This window comes from Acyrthosiphon pisum, chromosome A2, assembly GCF_005508785.2.
Source record: "Acyrthosiphon pisum isolate AL4f chromosome A2, pea_aphid_22Mar2018_4r6ur, whole genome shotgun sequence".
Lineage (NCBI taxonomy): Eukaryota > Metazoa > Arthropoda > Insecta > Hemiptera > Aphididae > Acyrthosiphon > Acyrthosiphon pisum.
The window spans coordinates 113,872,422-113,891,260 of record NC_042495.1 but is presented as its reverse complement, the minus strand read 5'-3'; the positions used below and the strand labels follow the sequence as shown (position 1 = coordinate 113,891,260).

The following is an 18,839-nucleotide window of genomic DNA, read 5'->3' as shown; positions in this document are numbered from 1 at the left end:
AACGCGATTGTCCATGACATAGAAATGCACCATGTAGTTAGATGCGAAGAAGGAAAAAAACTCCCGACAAATCACAAATAAATAGCAGAGCGAATTAAAACAGGTACTTACTATTATACAGTTTTGCGTTACGGAAAAGAAAATTTTAAATTTTATTCTCCTCGTCGTGCAATTTAACAACGTTTATTTTTAGATCTTTGACATGATAAGTACATATCGTTTTGTTTGTATTTTTTTTATCGCTGAACTTTGTTTTTTTAGTTTACGATATTATATTTTGTTTTTCTGTCGCATAAAAATAAAACTCATATTTCGCAGAATTTTTTAATCTATTTTTAAATACGTTTAATACGTTACGTTTTTCGGTTGATGATATCATATGCACATTTTTTTCTTGTTTTTATTATTCGTCACTATAATAATATAGTCACAACAAATATTTTTTACGGGCACCTTTTCACCTTCCATCATTGACTAAAAATGTACCTAGTGAATTATTTATTTTCCGTTTTTCCGGTTTTGGGCACCCTCATCAGTCTAATTATAACGCTCGTCAGTCGATCGTTTTTTGTCATAAAATATTATTTCGTCTATTTTTTTATCCCTCTCCGACGACTAATGTTTTGCGCGTTTACCTACTATGTCCACATAGTATCGTATAAAAAGTAAACGAGTAAACAAGTGTGAAGTCACGCCAGTCCATCGAAGGTTTAAAAACATATTCTTGATCACTGCGTACAAATTCGTACAGATAGCATATAGATACTAATATTGATGGAAAAGTAAAATTTCAATAATTTGAAAATTGGGAGGGGGCTGGTATGACGTATGCCATATTTAACAGTGTATACTACAATAATAAATACGCATCTCAGAAAAAGGTTTTCCGATAGCAAAGTTTCTATTATTGATTTTTTAATTTAACTAAAATGCATAGTATTAATATGACAAACGAACATTTTACTTTGCATAATATATGAAACTTACCGTAGTCGTTCATTATTCCTATAATCTAGTTTTGAAATTTACTCGAAATTCTTCCATCATAAAATCTAAAAATAAGTAAAATATGTATTGAAATGGCATAACAGGTCTTCGTAGCTCTTGAGGTGGATAAAAATTTAACGTTTTCAAAATATTTTTTTTTTGTCAATATCTATAGATCGCCGTTTACACGAATTGTTAAGCGCAGTTTGGAAGGTTACAAGACGCTTCTTCTCCTTTATACTCTTAGTTACATTAACAGGCAAACGGCGCTTGAAAACGATTTTCACCTCTTTCCTATTTAAAACTTATATATTGGAATTTTTTTTTTGTAAAAATGTAACTTACCGGTGCCGTAAACTTTCTAGCATATTTTAGAAATGTTCACGGAAACCCTTCAACCGAAAATTTCAAAACCAAGTAAAATATGTATTGAAATTGCCAGCAACAATAAGGGCTCGCCAAGACGTTCTATATACCTACTTATAATATGTAAATAAGAACAAAAAATAATATTTATTATAGGTACATAATAATATATATTATTCTCATTGTAAATACATCGAAACAGTGCTTGTTCGTTCACATTGACGTACTTTTGACGATCAGTTGTTACGCAACAATAATTATCGTGAAGTAGATATGAATAATGTGTGCACTGCACTAAAAAAACATTCGCCAAACACGCCTCCAATCAATGTGTGTAGAGTTACGCGGGCGTCGAAATGGTATAACAATTTACGGTCGGTTCTCTCTGCCAAGTCGACGGGGTCGCATGCGCGTGTCGCAATATATTAAAATTAAAATAAATAATAATAATAATAATGTGTAAACGCGTATTTTACACACCGCATTTAAGACTCAATATTCGGGGCGTTTAGTGTCCGTTGTATAGTGGAAATCGTCAAGTAGTTTAAACGAGTTTTTAATTCGTAAAAGGGTTTTCGGTACAATATAATATTATATTTTATACTATTATGCGTGTACACGATAGTAATAATAATAATAATAATGTATAATGATGAACAATGATCGCGTAATGATATTATACACATGACCGCCGCCGTACGGTATTGTAACATGTTTCGTACAAGCGTAATAATATTTTAATTATTGCACTAAGACTAAGTGCAAACAAAATTAAAAACGAATTGGAAACGTTCAAGCACGCGTGTGTATAATGTTCAGTAATACGATCGCAAAGTTATTTTATCTCACGCATAAACCATATTGTATAAGATAATATTGTGTGGTCGTCGGCTTAAAAACCAATTTGTTTCAATGATTATAATATTATGATATATACTTACGTTAAAATATGGCATGTCAAAGTCTGATGTATATTAAACTGCGTCTGATTGAGTTGTTCCGACACGATAGTCTGCGGTCCTTCCTCCTTAGTCCTAAAAATCGTCGTTTTAGGGCGATTTTATATAGGCCTGTAGTACTATAGAGCTCCATATACATTGTTATAGTATATCTATTAAAGGCGGCCCGGCTCTCTCAACTCGAACGCCAGATTCCCAAATCTCATGGTAAAACGTGCGAGGTCCTTGGGTCACGCTTTAGGTCTGAAGAGACTGCAGCGTACTGTACATCGTCAAAACTTAAGTCGCGTAATCGTTTTGCACGAGCCCGCGTATATTATAATATAATGTTATAGCGGCGCGTGTGCGGGTTCCTATATATACATGCGAAGAGGAGGAAGAGCCAAGTGAGGAGAGAGAAAAAAAGAAAAAAGTTACAACGACGACGCTTGACTGCAGCAGTAGAGCTTGTCCCCCCCCCCTCGAGGGTTGGAGACGCGCGAAAGCTAATTGCTAAATATTCGAAATATCGTCGGGAGACCTATACGCACGCACACTTTCGTAACGCGTTCGTCAACCGAAATTAACTGTCAAGAGGTTATATTATATTATTATACGTACGTACGTGTGCTCCCCCACCAGTGTGTGTGTGTGTGTGTGTGTGTGTGTGTGTGTGCTCACTGCTCATTGTCAAACGAGCGGGTAAACGCATTAATCATCGGTCGACGGCGGAGAGAAAATTATCCACCGGCGATGGCGGTGGGGTTGTGCGGTTTGTGTGGAGGTGCAGGTCTCTGGCGGCGGCGGCGGATCGTACGCGGTGTATTTTTTGGACAGACAAAGACTTAATTAATTTCCCATCCCCCGCCCCTCCGTATGCGATTGTACTCGTCCCTGCTGCACGTCTTACGTCAGTGTGCTCGCAAGTTTATATACTTGCCGCACCGCTCGCTTCCGGTTTTCCGGTTTACCTATGCACACAACCGCAGACACCGCGATTAATCATTCGCGCGAATATAACGGCTTTCCTCCTGCAGCCGTTCCGCATAACATTTCTCCTATCTCCGAGCACCGCGGCGACAATTCCTTAATGGGATTTGCCGAGTATATCCCGCTGGCGGCACGAAAAGGTCATGCGAATTACATTATAAATATAATTATATAATTAGAAGAACAGTGGTGCGACGACGGGTCCCGCGGCGGCGAGGTTCGTTTTTTGATTTTAAAATAGTATGCAGTGCGCCTATATAATATGATGATAAAGCTACGACGGTATAAATTAATAAGATAAATACTCGAGAAATCGCTTTTAGAAGCGGTTTAAAAATTCGACTGTTATGTATAGGTTACCTATAGCATACCCGCGGCGTTGTCCGGGGATACAACTTTTCCACTTTCATTTTTTTCGACGGAAAGTGCATTGTTTTTTGGGTGCCCCCGGACAGTATTCATTCCAAGTACATAATTCGTTTCACGCAACAGTTATACTTCAAAGGTGATCCTTTTATTTTTAGTGCATTTAAATTCAGACATTATCCTCATCTTTGATAGTGCTCATAATATCTAATAAATAAATAATAATATCGTTTAGATGAATAATTATTTTAAGAAATCGTATTTCCTAGCGCTCGCAGTGATTCGGATGTCTCGATAATAAACTAATCTTTCTACTCATATCGTAGGTACCTACTCGATACAATGTGATATTATCATTTTATTATATATTTTATGATATAGTGAACCGTTTTTACCAGTTGACCATAATTTTATTTATGAATCGTAAGGATGCTGCATCGTGCGGTCGTCGAGTGATCTCGAATATCATATACCAGCACCGGTCATAAAACGTTCAGTTGAGAGGTCGGCTCGGAACTGTTCCGACGTGTCGGGTCATAACCGTATGATGTATAGGTCTATATATAATATGTGTAATAACGTATATTGTGTCATTATTATGCTCGCTCGTACGACGTTTTTTGGGCGGTTTTGATTATTATATTATTATTGTTTTCTTACAGTTTTTTTTTCACTGTTAATCGTTAGTAACGTCTTTTAAGTATATTATTCTAATATATATATATATAATTGATTTATTTTGACGAATGGAGTCTTTGATCTCATAATGTATACATATAGTATGTACAATAATAATAAAACGTATATTTTGTATTGTTTCTATAATGTTATAGCATATAAATCCCGCGGCCCCCGCCACTCTGCAGTGCCAGTCGGACGTCGGCGCCATACACTGTCTTTGGTATCATAATATTATAAATAACAATAATAGCATTATCGATACAGTGTATAGCAATATGATAATGATGATTAACGATAATACGATATGATATTATTATATTATTGTTATGATTTTTTTGTTCGAGTTTGTTCCGGTAAACCATGGCGTCACACGAAGAGAGCAGCAAAGAGCATCACACGTGTGGCGTCGATATTTTTTTTATATTTTATATAGATAACAAAAGCGAATTTGTAAAATATGGTTTTAAGAAAAAAAAATCGGTTGTTGGTCTTTTAGTAAAGTAGACGGACCCAAAAACATATAATCATGGTGACAAAATTTTTGTCCATACATTGGTACGAATATTAGGTGTACACAATTGTACAGTATAATATGCACTGAACTATTACCTATATACAGCACTATATTATTATCATTGTGAAAAATTATACTTGAGTAAATAAAAATTTGTTTCTATTTGTGTAATTTTTTTATATTTTTAAGTGAATATAAATGGTGGTGTGGGGAAAATGCCTTCGTGGGTTACTTTTCTTATGTAATATCATGTGGCGGCTACAGCCCCCCTTAACATTTTAGCCCTAGTTGCGTCCTCTAGTCCCACAGGGATAAACCGAATAAATCACAATAGTCTGCAAGCTGGTAAGTAAATAAGTATAATATATAGTTATACAGTATCAGACGGAAATCTCCTTACAACGAGAAATTACAACAGGTCCGTATAACCTATATATTATTATTATTATATCTAATATCTCGTCTATTTTAGAATCTCCGTAGTTAACGGAATAACATAATTTTTATCGAAAAATTCAGTTTGTACCTGGTGATTCCGTTACAAGAAATTTTACTGTGGCCTGTGGGCAAGTGTACCTAAGTTTTCTTGTATAGTAAACGACTTGGCAAACTTCAGCGTTATCGTAATATAAATACGCATAGCTCATTCAAAACGACACTTTCGATCGGCTCATATCTTATTTGTATCTTATACACACGTCGAAATTGTTCATTCGAAGCAGCGTACGGAAAAAAATAACAGGTCAGTTATTTTTCGAGTTTTTATGTATCTGACGTCGTCAGTTGCCTATCTATTTCGATTGTGAAGATAATATAATGCGTATATTATATAATATTGCAATACGTGTCGCAATTTTTGTCAATCTTTTGTCTTGTTCGTATTTGCAATGTACCTAAATAATTAATTACATTGAATTCTACAATTTTGAGCTCCAATGAAGCTCAATCCATAAAGTACATATAGATACATTTATAATAATTATCAATTATAATATTATATTTGTAAACACCAAACATCATAATTATGTCGGTTCACATTTCATTAAAAAATATATATATATTTAATTAATATTCTATCTACATAAATCTATAAAACATTTTGATTATTTACACATTAGGACAATGGTGTTATAGTACGATATTATATAATAATATTACATTTCAGATTTGGTTGTAAAAAAATTAAGAGAACATTTAAAACGATGACATTACACGACGATAGTAATAGGTAATGACAATAGCAATGATACGACGGCATCGTGATGAGCATGCACTTAGTCTCATAATATTATTATTACATTATTATTATTATATTTTTTTAAGACTATTATTTATAATTACAAATTATTTTGTTCAATAAATATAGTTTTTGAAATATTTAACACATATTATGTGCAGTGTCAGTGGTATATGTGTTTGGCGTCACACCGTTTGATTTTCCTTACGATCCTCGAACAGAACTCGGGCGAACCCAGCACATCGCCCAGGAACACGCTCAACATGTAATACTTCTTTTTGGCCTGTCCGGTTTCCATGTATCCGCTGCGAAAACATAATAATTTAAGAACGAGAAGTAGCTTAAAAAATATTATTTTAGATACATTTCCCGATGACAATTAGTGAGCGGTCAGATTGAAAACTCTACAGATATACAACATAATATTATATTATAGCTCAGTCTATCGTAAGGGGAAGAGGTCAACCGGGGAAGAGGCGAGAAGAACGTTGTCGTGGAGTCTTAAAAAGGCATATATTATATAGGCTGAGCTTAAACCCTATAATATCAAAAGCTCATCCATTATCAATTTTAGGGCGTCTTGCTGCATATTATATACATATATCCACCTATATACCTACAAACATGTCCATCTAGGAATCATTTTGTTTTTACGATATTTTAATCGTTTAATTCATAGGGGTGATTTATGGGTTTTTTGTTATTGTGGGGCTGGGAGGATCAAAAAACCAAAATCAATTACCTGATGATCTTTTCCCAGTCCATTCGGTCCACCCTGGCCTTACCACTGCGGCGATCTTTTTTGGCAAGCGTGGCCGCCTCGGCGTACGCAGAGCACACCTTCTCGTAGACGCAAGCGTCAGGACCCATTTCCTTCAGTATCATCTCCTGAGCCTTGAGCACGTCCAAGGACGACAAAGTCCCAGCGGCTGATGTCGCAGCTTCCAAGTCCCTCTTAGCCTTTCTCCTGTAGGTGCCTGTGGCCGTGCGAAACAAAATACTTATATGAGGACGGTACAATAAAATTGGCAAATCGGTACAATATGACTGTATATTATAAATGTGTAGATGTAAGTTAGCCTACACAGTGTATAGATCCCGACAACTTAGTCGTCGATACTTAAGCATAACGTGGGGCCTGCCATGTTTCATTTGAATTGTTGAAATATCATTGTATTTCAATGGCTTAAATTCGACACGAAGTCTTTATATTTTATAAAAATTTAAATAATGACGTATGCTTTTGTTTTTTTTTCTTTAATTATTGATATTATATTATATATTATCACAAACAGATTACACGACGGCAGGTGGGTAAGCCGGAGGGTAAACAATAAGAATCGTCCCTCATGCCCACGACAATAACGAGCAGAAATAACAACGGTTAAACTGTTTCCATCATATATTATACATATCAGGTAAGGTGAATTTTGTATTTAAAATACAATTTATTAAACACGGTTTCTGAAAAGCCGTTGAAATTTTGAATGCATAATATAACTATACGCAGTGCGATCTGCCGCACGAGTACTTTCACCCCATTTTATCCTTTAATAGGTATTAGAATGCATTTATTCATAATATTCTGATTTTTGAAACTTTTATGTACCTTTTCCTACTTAACACTATGATTTATTACATGTTTCTAAAATAACAATAATTCACTCTAATATTAAAATATGCGTCAAGACCAAATTGGTTTTTCCGAATGCAAAGTTGGTACTTATATGTTGCAGTACACATATGCACAAATCATCTTAATAATGTACAGACAAGCGTGTTTTTCCTGAGAACCACTTAATGCTCAGATTTGAAAAAAAGAAGTCTGCAGAGTGGACACCGTCATAGGACATTCTTTAAATTCCATAAATAAATGCAAGTGATTTAAATAATACGGTCTTTATACTGATATATTGCAAAAATCTGAAGTTGAGTAAACTCATTATTAAAGGGAAGGGGGACGGTGATGATTCTCGCGGTGAATCTTTGATGTACAGGTCATATTTTATTCGACCCTTTCTCTGACGGCCTTAGCAGTATTTAAAACGCGTTCCGCTTAATTATTTGATCACTGCAGGTTAATAATTACAGAACTCGGGTCTTTTGGAATCAAAAGAGGAAAACCAAAACGTAATCATATTATATACCATAGGTACCTATTATGATTTCAGTGTAAAATTGACATGTGCCGTCGATACGGTAACGTGACAATGAACGAGACTCGCTGCTGTATCACGAATATTATAATACAACAATACACCTATATAATGGTGGACCGCGCAGAGACGCCATGTGCCCATGTCGTTACTTATTTTTATTTTTAAACGATTTTTTTTTTTATCACACACTCGTTTACGATTTTAGTTTTTTACGCAACGTCATTGTCGCGTGTACACGGGTGGACACACGCGTGCGTCATGTCAAATAACGGCCGAGTTGTGGTAATAAATATATATGTACATACGCGATACGAAACAGTTTGCGTAACTTTTCGACGACGACGACGTGCAGCGCATTATTATATTTTTTTTATCATTAAAATAGTATGCGATCCGAGCACTCGGTCCATCAGTGATGTGACTCGTCTTCTACTCTCGCGAACGTACACATACACACACACACACACACACACACACACGTAAGTTGACGACACCTAATTAAACGTTAAAGCTCGTGCGTACCAATTGAGTCCATTCACAGGTGCACACATAATATTATTATGTAAATAAATTATCTAATGATTGCCGGTAGATTGTTATCCGAAAAATAGGACAATTGTCACCCGGTGGAATGACGTTTTAAATTTAAATAATACACTTGAAGGGATTCTAAACAAACGGTTTTTCGTGCTAAAAGCGAACCATTTTCATCACAGCCTAGGTATATACGCTGTATACTGATCGATCTATGATTACGTGACGTGGACTATGAAATAAGTTTGGGTTCTTTTTTATGTCTAATATTAAATTCAGTTGTTTAGATCCTACCAACAAGTTCTAAACAAATTTGGAAATTCACTCGTCAACCTTTTACTTTAAAAATGTAAAAATGTTGCATATATTTTTGCAGTTTATTCGACAAACAATATCGTGAGTTACAAATTGTCTGATAAATCAATATAACAACCATTAATTGTTCGGTTTTAATATCCAAGACTTGAAAACAATAAAAAAAAAACAAAGATTTTTTTATATTGGTCTTATACACACTGGAATTAAAAGAACATCACATGATTATCGTAAAAAATTATCGGTAGGAATTATTGGCCTCATACAGGTGGCAATTGTTTACTATCTTTATAAGCCATTGTGTGACAATTAACTTGGAGTCAATCTCATATAATATTAAACATTTTACTGTATTAGAAGAAAAAAATTTGTTTTCCGTTATAGAGCGTTGTGCGCAGTCGTCAGGTCGTGTTCGGTTAAACCGACGCTGTATTGTACCGTACAAGCATAAGTGCATAACATTATACCTTTATGATTTATTACCGTAGTAGTTCTCGGTGCAAATGGATTCTTACGGTATTAAAATAACATAATCGTAATGCATTCCATACCCGAGTATCGCGAAAACCCTACGAAATCGCGTCGTTTGGTGACTTACACTCGCGTATGTGTCAAAATATGAGTTAAAATACAATAAGCGCCTGTAATAGGTGTACGACCTGCAATGCGCACCTATATATTATTGTCTATATTTTATTATATTATTATTCATAATTGACCAACGTCGTTTTAAACTCTCTATACATTAACCGTATGCGATTAGCGTACACTTGTGTAGCGTGTACTGTGTACACAAAAACAACCTCGGCAACAACAACTATAGTTGTATAGTATAACGACGATCCGTACAAGACCATTAGCGATTGTGTAATAAATTCGCGTATTTGGATTAGGTCATCGCATCGTCGCAGTAGCCGAAAGCGTACGGTTCGCGAGTGATCGAATCGATCCGGCCTGCAAAATAAATACCTGAAAACAAGACGAAAATAACCCAACGGTCATCGGGTTGAGTGTAAGTTTATGTAATAATAAGTATATGTAATAATAAGGTTATGACTGTGAGGGTGATATTATAATGACGTCGTGTTGGGTGAGTAATGAGTATTCCTAAATATTCTACGTCGGAGCAGCGTGGCTTATAGTTAGAGGTATTATGAGGGGTCGAGAGGGTTGTGGCCCAACCCGAAATTTTAGGAAAAATCCAAAAAATGCTTTCTAGATGTTATTATACATAAGACGTAAACGTGTATTAAAATTGTAATTTTTACACAAAGTTTTATGCAAAAGTCTAAAATGTTATATAATAATATTTAGGTACTCGCGCACGGCATCAGTGCGCATTGGTACCAGTAACTTTTATGAAGCCATATAATACCCTAGATAAGCCTCTGTCCAAACTAAAATCCTGGCCACGCCACTGAAACGGTGAAAACTACGACGACGACGAAATGAAATCGTCCGCAAAATATATTATTAGAAAATTGTTATACGAAGAACAAAATACCCCGGACGTCCCTGCACGTGCCACTTGGTGAAGTATTTCGTATAATATAAAGTTAACGTTGCAATAACGGTTAATTCCGGTCTGACTCGAGAATTATTATGTAATGTAGGTGCATACATTACATATTATTATTATTATCGTCTTCCTGCACTATCGACTTACGCATATTATTATTATTATTATTACGAACTGCGATGTTACGTGTTGGCATACAAGTGGTCTTCTTTCCGCGTTACGACTTCATCAACAGGCTGCCCATGTAATAACGCATATGTACGTCCTAATGTAATAATATCGCTACACGCAATATAATATTATTATGTTATACATTGTATAACGCCGCGCGAAATACCAGTTTGGACTGCCGCCTCGGTTACGCGTGAAAGTGTGCGGACCGCCGGGCGATTAGAAAATTGGCGGGCGGGAAGACGTCAAAATTGTTGACAACATTTTCGGGGCTCGCGGCTCACGGGCGCAGTGGGTCAAATCACAATACATACATATTATATTATTATATCGCGAAGACGATAATTTATGATAAAAAATTGTCGACGGCCTTCCGGAGACGAGCCGCGCGAGCTCCGGCGGGATATAGCTTGTTTAGGTGTACTCACTCGGGCTCAGGGCGTAGGCGAGTTTCTTGACGAAATTGGACATCTTGACGGCGACGATGATGACGGGGAAACCGATGAGCTGGACGGGCAACTCGAAGGGGCTCTCCTGGGCCCGGACCTCGGACCCGTTCAAGTCCAGGACGCCGAGCACGAGCAGGGTTTGGACGGCCAGCAGACCGGCGAGGGCGGCGGACGGCACGAGCTGTTTCATGGCGGAGATTCACGGTGCACTAAAGCCAGCTGTGTACGAAACGACGAGAATAACCCGTGGGAGACCGCGACGGCGTGCGGCAAGAGTGAAAGTGAACGCGATTGGCGGCGGCTTTTCGGACGAAAAACGAAAGTGCCCATTATTACCGCGTTGTTGTGTTACAGCAGTGTGCGCTCGTGTATCATGGTGTAGGTACCAGTCGTACCGCGGTAGTGGTCGTCGGCGTCTCGTCGCGGATTGCGCAACAGAGCGAACCTTGAAAAAAAACCGGACGGCGGTCGCGGCGGCGCCGGAAGTGGAAGCCCCTACCGCCGGGGCGTGTCTATACATATTATATAATAATATGATAACGCTGCAGCAATACATTGTTGCGGTGTACGTGACCAGCTCCACACAACTTGTTACGAGTCCTCCGCGTAAGAGTCGTCCGGAAGTAAAGTGTCTAGATCGCAAGTCGTATACCTATCTGTGGTCTCCTACGGTATCCGTCAGGCGGGGGGGGGGGGGGGGTTGGGTTGGACACGAGATTCTTCGCATATTATTATTGTTGTCGTCCGAGCGCAGCGATCGTAACGAAACATTTCTGACCGACTCACGACTGCTGCAGTCGTGCGATACAGAGTGATTCACCAATGTCTCGTCCATATTATTTCCTTCGATAAAGAATTTATTCTGATTACGGTTTTCTGATGATCTTTAATGGATAATCTGCTGCGTATATAAGATCTGTATTTTAAAATATTTTGAGTCCTAGCTGGTGCTATTTGAGTGGGTGTGTCTTGTGGTAATACCAACTTATTCGTCTCAAATTAAAATCACAATTTTTTTCTATAAACTATTAATTTAGATGATTTTTTATTGACAATAATTATGGTACATTTAAATACAAACTGGTGGTTTTTGCATTTTTTCGGTTTTTAATTAGAATACTATAGCTTATAAAGGTGAGTGATAATGGGTTTGAGCTATATGATACGTTTTAAAATTTTAGTTATTTTAACTAAACTACTTCTTTCTTACTATAAGTACTACTTTAGATTCGACATTACAAATCTATAGTTTATATTTTTGTAAAACAATTTATTAATCTAAGACCCAAGTATATACATTTTACTAAGTTATAACTAAAAAACAACTCGTTTGGATTTTGATATCGATGCCTATATATTACAACGTAATAAATAAATAAGCCAATCGCTTAATCGTTTTCAGTGAAATCGGTTAATTCAAGTTTTCATAAAATAATCTATCGTATCGCCACAGGACAAAATCTAAACAAAAATTGAACGAAAGTCCTCCTCGATAGTGCACTTTGAAAATTTCAAAAATTAGAATTCGAATAAATTCATTGTCAAAGAAATAAAATTATCGGGTTTTAAGTGTGATTGGTGGAATCAATCTGTGCAACATCGGATCGCGGTCACATTCCGGACAGCAATCTTTATAGTATAAATTCTCTATATATAGACGGCGAGCGCTATGCCTATATAATATTATAGTGTTGCGTGTGACGATTTCGAAACGACACTCGCAACCTCAACGGTGCGTCGATTATATGTGTTTTTTAGCAGAAAATTCGGCTACGAGAAATTCTCGCCGACTAGCGGGATTCCGCAATACCTACAACGTGCTACAACGTTCTACATAGGTAATAATAATATACACTTAATGAGTTATTAAACCTTATAATACGTGCTAAAGATAATGATAGTATTAATGATGGTTTTACATAAAACATAAAACAGATGCAATATATCAAGTAAATTGATTGCCTATTATAATTTTTAAATTATCATCGTCCCAATTTTATTATTTACTCATATTGAAATAAATTATCCTTCGTAAATTAGGTTTATTACCTAATTCAGAAACTACTTGTTACTTTCGACTTACATACCTAGGTATATATACGAATCTACATTTAAAAAAAGGGTTGTGTCGACACAGAATGTATCTACAACGCATATAATTATCAAAGCTAAGTAATTGAAAATATGGTCTTCAGGACATATTACACTTAAACCACTCTATATATGAGTAATAGTCGGTGGAATTGTGAGGATACGCTACCAAACGGGTCAATGTAGTGTATTTTTTCATTTCAGAGCTGGACGCCTGTACATTTTAAATGGGGGAAAACACGTAGATTTTTATAATTTTCTTATTGTTTTTCGCTGGAGGTAAAAATAATATAGGTAAAGTAAAACGCAGTAAAACGTAAAAACAAAAACAAGTTATTCAAAATAAGAGAAATAATATTTTGTGTATAATTTGTTTATTTATTGATGACTAGAAAACAAAAGTTTAACCGATCTCGAGCGTTTGGTGAGCTGTTTTTCTAAATTGTTCAGAATAGCTAATCGGTCTTAAAATATCAGATAGCCTATAGCTTGCAGACATCAAATTAATCTACTTACTTCACCGACATACGAACATTTGCGTGTGAAAGAATCTTTAGTACAGTAATCCCTCGTTATCTGCGTTTTTTTTATCCGCGGTTGGGTTCACGATAACAAATTATTAATGCGATTGTGATTACGTTTTACCGTTATTACACGAACACTGTAGAAATTTATTTTTCACAATTGTTCATAATTGTTGTTATATCGCTATAGGTATAACACATATACATTATACATACATATATGTACTTATGGGTCTATGATAACTACTGGTATCGTTATCCACGGTTTCGTTATCCGCGCAGGTTTGCTGGAACGTAACCTTCGCGGATAACGAGGGATTACTGTGCATGGAAGCTATAAAATGTTTTACAATATTACTATATACCACCAGCACAATATTATGTGGAATGAAAGAATCAAAAAAATAGTGATGAAACGAAGAGTGTTTAGGCATTATAGGTCGAGTACCTACGGTTCGCGCTCCTCGCCTCGTCCAATATGGCTGCTGGCGCATACATACATATTGTTCTTTTGACAGATCGCAATTTTAGTGTATATATTATTATTATTATACCACCACGAGGTTTCATAATCGAATGCCAACCGGCACTCATTAATAATTGAATAATGAATAATAATCGTCAGTTTATTACCGCACTCGTGTTATATAATATTATACAGACCACACTTATCATATTATCAGTTATCATTTTTCACAGTGTGAGCCACAGTTAGAGTCAGAGTTTTACGTTTTTTTTTGTTTTTAATGTATACGTTATCTAAAACATTGTTTTAGAAACCAAAGGGGGAGGGGTAAAGCAGGTAACCACTGTGCTATTGTAGGTATACAGCAGTATAAGTTGAGTGGTACATCGTCATTGAGTAATGAGTAGGTCACTGGTGTAATTGTATGTGTTAAATTTGAATTCAACGATAAATCATTCTGTACGCGATTCTGTATGGAGACGGCCTGCTGCTCATATATTACTAAGTGGGTACATAATACACATTATATTTTCATGTTGCTATATTAATTATTTTATTAATTTTATTAATATTACTATTAATATGGTATAAGCTATAAATAGGTATAATAGCTTAAAATTAATCTGAATATTATAAAAATGTCTTTTGCAGTAAAATATAATAATATACGTACCTAAACGTTTCAAGTCCCCGTGAATATTTTTGAATTACACAGATTTCTAGATTCTATTTGACCCCAAGAGGGTTATTCGTTTTGGAAATACAACAACAAAAGAAAGTCGATTTTATCGTTTTTTCGTTTTATATGAAGGTAATTAGTTTTCGTTTCCCAAATTATTAAGAAAAGTACCAAGAGCGTCCAAAAGGGGAGGGGGGGAGGGTGAAAGTAGGAGTAGTTGCACCCCCTTGAATTTTTCTGAGTTGATTATCATAATTATTATTGATGATTTTAATGTTCTAAAAAAACTTTAAAATGCCCTAACAATTCTACACAGTGCTCTACATTATTTTTATTTTTAATATTTTTAATATTAAATAAATTTGGTATAAATTATAATACACATTTAAACTTTTAAATGATTGTATTAAAGTTTTACAGTCAGAACTTTATCATTTGGACTACTTATTTAATCTGAAAATTGACTATTTTTATAAAATTTAAATTTAGAAAAAACTTCAAAATGCTCCGAAAATCTTTAATGAAAAAAATGACCTTAAAATTTTAAACCGTCAAAAAATTCAATGCAGGCATGTTATAAAACGAGTATTGCGTAGCTAGATTTGGAAAATAATGCAAAGTGCATCGTAATCCCAACCTCAATCATTACCGTTGTAATATAAAATATCGCAAAATAAACTTTTTTTAAATTAAAAATGAAAACATTTTTTTTTTTTTACAGAGTGATTTTTATTACACTCAAATATGAACGTCAGAACTAAGAACGTTGTTTTTATAGATTATGAGATGTAGTGGTGGGACCAAGTGCCATACTGCAGTGTGAACAAAGTTTTTACTTTTTTGATAACAATAAAATTAAATATTCATAACATGTCGCAATTAATGTTATACTTTATAACTAATAAGATAGCGAGACAAAAAATGTAAAAAGGAAAACATTTTGCCCTCCCCTTGACAAATTCCTACGGACGCCCTTGAAAAGTATTGCGATGTTTTTAATTTCGGTACTCAAAGTATCAACCAATCACTTTATTATCAGTAAAAATATTGAAGTTGAAAACACAGACATATACCTACAGACACATCATAATTATTGTAAACGTAAAACTAATACAATCATCGCTCCGCTCAGAATCTGGTATACCTACTATGTTTGGTTGTATGAGCAATATTATAAAATTAATTACATTAAACGTATCATATTTCAGTACGGTACAAGTTAAAAAGTTTGAGATACTTATATTACTTATATATTTGATTAACTTCAACCCCTTTCTATCTGGAAAACTATTACGGTATTCGTGACTTTTGTGTGTTTCACCCTGAGTTGTACGCCACAGGTGTTGCAGGCGGAGAGATCCTCACTTAAGTATATTATAGGTGTGCGAGTGTTGTGCGTCCAACTTCGAGTTTGTTAATTTTTGTCTTCAGCAGAGAAGTCATTGTAGGGGGATGATTGACCTGTTGACTAAGTTTAGTCTCGTGCTTTACGATTATATCACACGCAAAAACAATTTGTCGAGATACACTCCGTACACGCACTAATCGCAAGGAGTCGTCATCATGGCCTAAAATTGGGTTACCTCGAGCGCGTTTTCGCAACTCGTCTCGACATCAGTCCGGCCGAACGTCACTGGCGCAGACGCGTTGCCGCCGTGGGTAGTACAACACATAATGGATATAACAATATTTTACTTACGCCTTTTGGAGACTTCAACGCGAGCACAACCCACTCGCCGCCCGACGATAACATATATATACAGGGTGGCTCATATATGCAAGCATGCCCACCCGCATTTTATTCTTTAGAAAAGCTGCAGTTATTCAAAACATCATTTTTGGAATTATTAAATATACTTAAGAGGACGTTACACAGATATATTAATTGTCGTCTCCTCACGGGAGTGCGTAACATAACAAACTAACGCCCAGTAGATCACAATTACCTTTGTTACTTTAAAAATTAGATTGAATCGACCTATTATGAAATTTAATGGTAAGAATATATTATCATAGTGTTTGTACGAGTATTTTTTACGATAGTTCAGGTTTGAAGTGATTTATGGGCATTTTTTTTATATTATGTACTCAAAACTTAATTCATTCTAATTTTTAAACTAACGTATCTAAGCTGAGCGTAAATTTTTTATATTACGCACTTGTAAGACGTAGACAACAAATATTTGTGTAGCGTTCTCTAAAACTATAAAGGCTATATTTTCGAGTACTTGAGATTTGTTTGTATTGTTCATATGAAGTGTTCTGTGGTGTTATTACATATTTATGATTTTCAAATGAGAATCCTCTTATTTAGTTTGAATTAGATAATTTTATTGAAAATTTATTTGTACAATATGTATTTACCTATAAGTATTCTTATGAAAATTTGAACAAGTACTTTATGGGTAATTAAAATATATACAATAATATTATATGTATAATAGTTCTTAAAAATAATTTTACAAAAATATATTTATATAGGTAGTATATTGGATCTAGTGTTTATCATACACGGATCATTTTTACAGATTATAAATGTTGATAGATTAATATTATAAAATTATTGCTCAAATTTGTTTAATAATCATAGCCCCCACATCTTCAAAACTTTTAATCTATTATCCTTAGTACACAAAGTTAAGCATCCAACTTGGAAACCACTGGTTCAAATTTTGATTTGAGTAGGTACATAAAAAATTAAAATATTTAAAAAAATGATTTGCTGAAAAATTTTAAGTCAAACACTGAGTGGGCATGTTTGGTGAATCACCCTGTATCGCTGTATACATATGGGTGTAGGGAATTCCGATTTGTTACGCAAACGCATCCGCCGAAAGTGACAACGATCGAGTATTCGATTTACGATTTGAACGTCCGACCACTACCTAAATATTTCAGAGACATAATTTTAATATTTTAATTGACAAAATGTTTTCAGGCAGTTATCAAAATGATATTTAGGTATCAGCTGGCACACCATTCAGTCGATATAATTTTAGTATATCTTATAGGCTCTACGTCTTATAATTTATTATATTATAATCAATATGGTAAATAGTAATTAAATTATACTATTATATACCTTTATAGTATATATAGTATGTAGACGATGTGATTTAAAACGCAAACGTCCATAATGCATATTAGGAATATAATTTTCAGACTGTATTTTATTTTTGATATTTTGATTGTAAGTTATTGTTGATTGTTGTGATTTGCTACAAATTGATAACAATATACAAACGTAATACAACTACAACACTGCACCATGTATAAATTAATTTATCTTTTACTGTTATGTATTATTCTTTATAGTAATGTAATCATAGACATCATATTATGTAATAACGATAATTTTTATTATGTCTATGAATATAATATAGGTAATATCAATTTAGTTGGTAATTTAATAATTATTATTAAATTATATTTTGCTATTAGTTATATCTTGTTCAACTGTCGTACTTGCATAACCAAACTGTATTTGAAAAGTAAAAATTAAAAATAAACATTCAATATCAGATTTAAAATCTATCTCTCAATGCTTTTATTTTATTGCATGCAAAAATAAAAGGAATTTATCAAAAAAAAAAAGCTATGAATGCACACGCTGAACGAGAGGCGCTGCAACTCAGCTATACCCGTTTTGGCCTTTTCATGAAATATAACTGTTATCCTTGACACAATTATCTCGGGATATATTAACGGGATGCCAGGTTAGGTTAGCTCTTCCCTCCACCCACAAAGGTGGGACTGCCACAAACTATATAAAGTGAAACCTCCCCTAACGGACACCTACAATTGTGGAACTATTCCCAACAGTGAACGTTTTTTTATGGGAACCAACTACAAC

General features: G+C 34.9%; 1 protein-coding gene across 1 annotated transcript; it reads right to left on the bottom strand.

The window, feature by feature from the left end:
- Positions 1 to 5,820: 5,820 nt before the first annotated feature.
- Positions 5,821 to 11,520, bottom strand: LOC100169350. Its single transcript, XM_001952110.4, has 3 exons — positions 11,206 to 11,520; positions 6,822 to 7,056; positions 5,821 to 6,384 (listed from the first exon to the last, which is right to left on the bottom strand). Exons 1-3 carry the CDS (start codon positions 11,414 to 11,416, stop codon positions 6,243 to 6,245), a joined length of 588 nt encoding a protein of 195 aa, XP_001952145.1. The 5' UTR covers positions 11,417 to 11,520; the 3' UTR covers positions 5,821 to 6,242.
- Positions 11,521 to 18,839: the final 7,319 nt, after the last annotated feature.